The 6,000-nt window shown below is 40.8% G+C and overlaps 1 protein-coding gene across 1 annotated transcript in view; it reads left to right on the forward strand.

Moving 5' to 3' along the window:
• The window catches only part of DNAJC25 (DnaJ heat shock protein family (Hsp40) member C25), a 28,029-nt gene extending 24,127 nt beyond the window's left edge, over window positions 1-3,902 (forward strand). The window contains exon 4 of the mRNA XM_030193761.1: window positions 3,517-3,902. Within this exon, the coding sequence (XP_030049621.1) occupies window positions 3,517-3,639 (123 nt within the window). The 3' untranslated portion in view covers window positions 3,640-3,902. The remainder of the gene's footprint in view (window positions 1-3,516) is intronic.
• The last annotated feature ends 2,098 nt before the right edge of the window (window positions 3,903-6,000 follow it).

A 6,000-nucleotide genomic window follows, 5' to 3' on the forward strand; every position in this document is an offset into this window, starting at 1 on the left:
TATAGTAATAACCAGTGGCATAGCTATGGGAGGCTTTGGGGTGCCCAGGTCCCTCCATTCCTATCTCAGGCCCCACCAACTCTGCAGGCCTCTGCAGCCTGTGTGTGCCGGCTCCTGCCATGTGACTCCCCAGGGTCTTGGGCAGAGCTGCGGCTTTTGCAAGAGCCAGCGACGGTGAAGACTCCGCTGGCCTACCGTTCGAGCTGCAGACACAGTTTACTTCTGGGGAAATTCTGTGCAGCGGCTCTACTGACTCTTTCCACGCCAGTGCTAAGCTCACGGCAAGAAGCGGTGGAAGTGAACCACAGTACAGCGTGTCACTTCAATTGTTTATGTGAACTGCGATCTGGCAATCGGGAACATAAGCATTTTGTTTTCTTCACATTAAAGTTGGATCTGGAGGTCTCTGGATCCTGCTTTGGGATGCCTCTGGACATCTATATTACATGTTCTAATTACGCAATCCTCATTTATTTTGTTATTACTACTTAATGTATACTATTCTGCATCAGTTTTTGTACTGTTAATCACAGTAAGTTGTTAGCCACATTGAACCTAATCTTTTGGGGTAATGGATATAAATTAAGTAAATCCACAGGCAGGTTGATACTAAGAATCAACCTGCCTGTGGATTTATTTATTTACTTAATTTATATCCATTACCCCAAAAGATCAGGTTCAATGTAGCTAACAACTTACTATGATTAACAGTACAAAAACTGATGCGGAGTAGTATACATTAAGTAGTAATAACAAAATTAATGAGGATTGCGTAATTACAATATGTAATATAGATGTCCAGAGGCATCCCAAAGCAGGATCCAGAGACCTCCAGATCCAACTTTAATGTGAAGAAAACAAAATGCTTATGTTCCCGATTGCCAGATCGCAGTTCACATAAACAATTAAAGGTGGATCTGAAAGTCTCTTTCAGATCTGACTATTACTCTGGAAGAGACTTTCAGATCAACCTTTAATGTGAAGGAAAAAAAAATGTCATTATTCCTGGACAGGATAAGCCGGGGATATGGCAGACTGGCTTAAAGCCTGATCCTCCGGGTTTAAGGCGATATAGATTGGAGTTGGGATGTCTGGATTTTGTTTATTTCCCTATATTCATGTTTTATTGATGTTGGTGCTAAGGGTGGGGGGGGGGGGGGTAATGTTGATTGGCACTGTTGTGTTCCCCCCCCACCCTTCCCCTGATTGATTGTGATTCAGAGTGATGGACCTGGTTGGGCAAGAGGTGCTTTTATTTTTGTTACAGATGTAAATGGATTATTAGCATATAGATACATATGTGTCCGTTACACATGTGTACGCTAGTATGAAACTGCTTTTTGTCAAAAACTTGCTGTGTAGAATATATTTAAACGCTGGCTGGAGACACTATGTCCGACAAGTTTTTAACATTTCGTGGGTATCCAGATAATTTATTCGTGGGTTTTATTTTGGGGTAGAAAGTGATCTTGCATTTTGCTTCCTACAGTAGATGATGCCTTTTTTATTTTTATTTCTCCTGTGCTGTACTGCTGATACAGAATGTGATTTCTCATTGTTTCTTTTACTGATTTTTTTTTTTTTTGGTCTTTTATTTGTAATTGGTGAGGGTTGGTCTGTGTTCTGTGACTGACTAAGTGAGAGATTCCGCTGGTATGTAGTTTGTGTGGGGATCTATAACACTCTTATTTGGCTTTTCCAATGAGAAACATATTGCAGTTCAGTATATTCACTGCTGCCTTTTTAAAGGTACAGTTATTGGTGCTGTTAAGTTTGCCACATAGGCTCTGAGCAGCTTCTTTGCAGGATTTAGTGTTACTTCACAAAATATTTGTGTTTATTATTGAGGTGCTAACAGAATCTCTGGTGGGTTTGAGGGGGGGCATTGACAGCCTACCCCTAAAGTTAAACAGGAGTTGGTACCTACCTGTGTATTATGTTATTCACCATGAACTGAGACAATTATCGAGATCCTACGGAGACATGGGCATGTTTTAGGGTTGCAACCTGTGTTCTTTGTAAAAGATCTTTGTGTTGCTTGCAGTAGGACAGATTGAAATATTAAACAACATGTATTAGACTTTATTGTGCATGGCATCTTGTGCCCTTATTCTAAATTATATATAGGTCAGACCTCCTGCCCATTCATGCTCTGATTGGGGGAATATAAAAGCTGTTTGAAATTAAAGAAAATAGAGGAACCGATTGTCTGGCACTGTTCGGATTATGATCATGATTTTTTCCTCCCTGTTTTTTTTTGTACTAGATCATGTGATCGTCATTGAGGGTGATAGATGAGCCGTTTTTAAATGGGAGCAATTCTGGATATATACTCTTGCAGCTGAGGCTTCAATGGGTTTGAATGTTTTTTTTTTCTATTGATTTTTGTTCTATAAAAAAAAAATGTTCCCATTTAATTTTGTCTATAGTGTACATATATGACTGAGAGTCTTTATATAAAATACAAAAATTATTCAAAAATTTTTTTTAACATCTACTTTTTGTCCTTTGAACTGTTTATCTTCCAGTTACGAAGTGATGTCCTGTAAGGCTTTATAAAATTTTAAATTATTTTGAAGTATAAAAAAGGTATAAGAAAAGAACCCTAATACATTCTTTTTTTTTTTTTAATGCCGATGAATTAACAGACCAGTCAGTCGTCTTACGACGTGTCGTCACAAATAAGCTCTGAGGCTTTTTCCTTCCAATTTATAATTTATTTTTGGGTTATTACTATTATAGTATTGTAAATGTGTTGTAAAAGTTTTGATCTCTGCACTACTACTATTTGGTTTGTTTGAAGAGTATTTTTGTTATGATTGACCCTCGGGCACTTTCCTATTGTCTCAGTGGTCAGTCCATCCCTGCATTTACTGATTCACTGTAACATAGTGATTAAGGAATCACACCTTTTAAACTGCCTTTCCTTCTCCTGTCTTGATCGGACACATGCAAGCATGCACATGCACACATACCAGCACTGAAACGCAGCGGCGTTCCTAGGGGGGCTGACACCCGGGGCGGATCGCCGATGCGCCCTGCCCCCCCCGGGTGCACGCCGCTGGGGGGGTGCCGCGCGCCTGCCGGCTCTTTGTTTTCATGCTCCCTCTGCCCTGGAACAGGAAGTAACCTGTTTTATTTATAATATAAATATAATAAATGAATTTATATTATGATGGGGGGGGGGGCTCAATGCACTTGTTTGCATAGGGTTCACCAAAGAGTTAATCCCGCCCTGTGTACTTCCCTCTCTCTTTCCTTCCCCTCCACATGTAGAGGGTTGGAAAGAATTTTATGAACCATGCTTTGTATGCTTTCCCCACTTATTTGGTTACTTGCCGTAAATAAACCACATGCCTTTCCCTCTTATCTCCTAGTATAAGATCTGGCATTTGTTCAGCTGAAATGTTATACCAATTTGGAAAATTGAAACATTTCAGCAGCACTTTGAGCTTGATTTTGTATATGTATGTATGCCATTGATTTTGTTTTACCCCCACTTTCTATGTGTTACAGGTGTATAAACATGAGCAAGAGGAAGAGGTAAAGAAGAAGATGGCTATGGACCCTCGCTGGAAGCGATACAGGAGGTGGATGAGGAACGAAGGACCTGGCAGATTGACGTTTATAGATGATTGAGATTCACTGGAACTTGATGTGCAGCTCTATTGGTGCTTCCTTAAGAAATTAAGTTTATAACTAATTTATCAGAGTTTATTGACTGTGCCTAAGCTGTGATTCAACACTCAGGAATCCAGATCATAAACTAGAGGGGGACACCTTTTTATAATGAATTTTATTTTTTCATAAACCAGTACTTTGTCTAGAAATTCAAGTTGCACTTGTGGATCCTGCATTTATTATTAAGAACATCCTTTATAAAAATAGTGTCTCAATTTATACTCATTTCGTCTGGTTTAGTTTTTAAACTAGTGCCAAGTATTTCATTTGCAAACCATACATTTATTTGGTGATGATAAAAAGTCCATGTTCAATAAGGGTATGTGAAGAAATCCTCAGAGAATATAGCTGCATTTGATTCATGTGCATGGGATTATTTTTAGTTACTGTTTGAGCAACATCATGTCAGTCTGGGATTCATAACTGCCTATGATACACATGTTAAAGGACACAAATTCACATTCTTTTCTCAGCCTTACACAACCCGCTATTGTACCTTTTGCCATATGAAGTGGACAGATGGCTTGTTTTAGCTAGCAATAATTCATGATGTGCGTCATGGTGATGTTGTTAGCCAGTAGGATACCTCCATGCAGAGGCATAGCCAGACCTTGATTTTTTTTTTTTTTTTTTTTTTGGAAGGGGGGGGGGGGGGAGACCCTGAGCCCAAAGTGTGTGGTGAGCACATTTTGCCCCACCTCCTGCCACGCTCTGCCCCTGCCACAACCTCACATACCTAGGCTGGTGGGGGTTCCCAACCCTCGCCAGCAGAAGCCTTCCTGTGGTGATACTCGGCTCCACGCTGCCTGCCCTGCATTCCCGTCCCAATGTGTATACTCTGTTTTAGTGAATTGAGCATGTGCGAAGCTCGCGTATGCTCAATTTAATTAAAACCAAGCATGTGCACTAGGGAAGGGGAAGCAAGGCAGGCAGTGAAAATTGCCATAGGAAAGCTTCTGCTGGCCAGGCTTGGGGACCCCCCCCCACCTGTCAAACCAAGGCCCAGGCCCCCAAGTCCCCCCCGTGGCTGTGCCACTCCCATGTTTTTTTGTTTAAGCAAAGGTTTAATGTCAACAACTGAGAACTGGTAGGGAATGGAAGGTGACATTTTTTTCCCTTTTTCTTGACTCTTTTTATTATCTTATTGATGATACATCATCAGGGGAGAGAGTGGTCTGCGGTTTGTTTGTTTGTTTGTTTGATGTCTAATCTGTTTTGTTTCATGTTAGCTCTCTTGTTGAAATAATGTCTGAAGTGTCCCTAAAGAGAATAAGTGAGGAGAAGTTTTCCACGGAGCTCTCTCAACATATAGAAGATGCCCCACCCTAGTGTCACACTCGAGGGAAAATTGTTGTAAAATCTTCAAACGTTATAGTAGATCCTTATTTAAATGACATTCCATTTATAAATGGCAGAATTTTAAAGTTCAGATATTTGTCTCTCCCTATGCAGTACTTGTCCTCTTAAGCTTTGGAAAAGTGTACTGCATGGAGTACAGAACATTTCTAAAGGTACTGATTTGTCTGTGTCTGCTCAGTCCCTAGTCATTTCTTTTCCCTTTCTCCTAGCCTTAAATCCAGTATCTTAAATGAAAGTAGCTGATTGTCTGGTAAAGCATAGAAGGAAGTGGTTACTGTGCTATACATTAGGTCAATTTATGACGTGCGTTATGTGTAGAGTGTGTTTGACATGCAGAAAATTTACTCTTGTAAAATTGTGAGGGGGTATATATATGTAAAAAGAAGGCCTACCACAAGATTGCACCTACTTTCATATGAAGAACAGTAAGTGCTCCTGGGGCTAGTTTTGGTGGAGTTGCAGTGTATCCACAATTCCAGGAATAACATGTATAGAATGTTTGTACATTTGGGAAGCTTGCCTGGTGCCCTTGGCCTGGATTGGATGCTGGGCTCAATGGACCCTTGGTCTTTTCCCAGTGTGGCACTACTTATGTACTTATATGTATGTATTATACCAGGGCTCAACAAAGTTTCTTAGGATCTAGGAGCCAGCCCAAAGATCTAGGAGCCAGACTTGAACGACTGGAATATTTATGTATGTTATAAATTGCACACAAGCTGTTTATTAAAGTGGTAGTCCTGGGATAATTCTGCACTACTGCACAATGCAGAATTTGTACAGAATTCCTAACCTCCACAGACTGCTGCTGCAATGCAGTGTGGCACAGATGCTTTGTTTCTGGCAGTCTCCCTCCCTCCCTGCACACACACCGCTTCAGTGCAGCAAGAGGAAGAACTGTACATTGGGCTGCTTCTGTTTTCTCTGCTGCATTGGTGCCCAGCAGTTCCTTTAAGGCCC

Source organism: Microcaecilia unicolor, chromosome 2 (genome assembly GCF_901765095.1).
Source record: "Microcaecilia unicolor chromosome 2, aMicUni1.1, whole genome shotgun sequence".
In the NCBI taxonomy this organism is placed as follows: domain Eukaryota; kingdom Metazoa; phylum Chordata; class Amphibia; order Gymnophiona; family Siphonopidae; genus Microcaecilia; species Microcaecilia unicolor.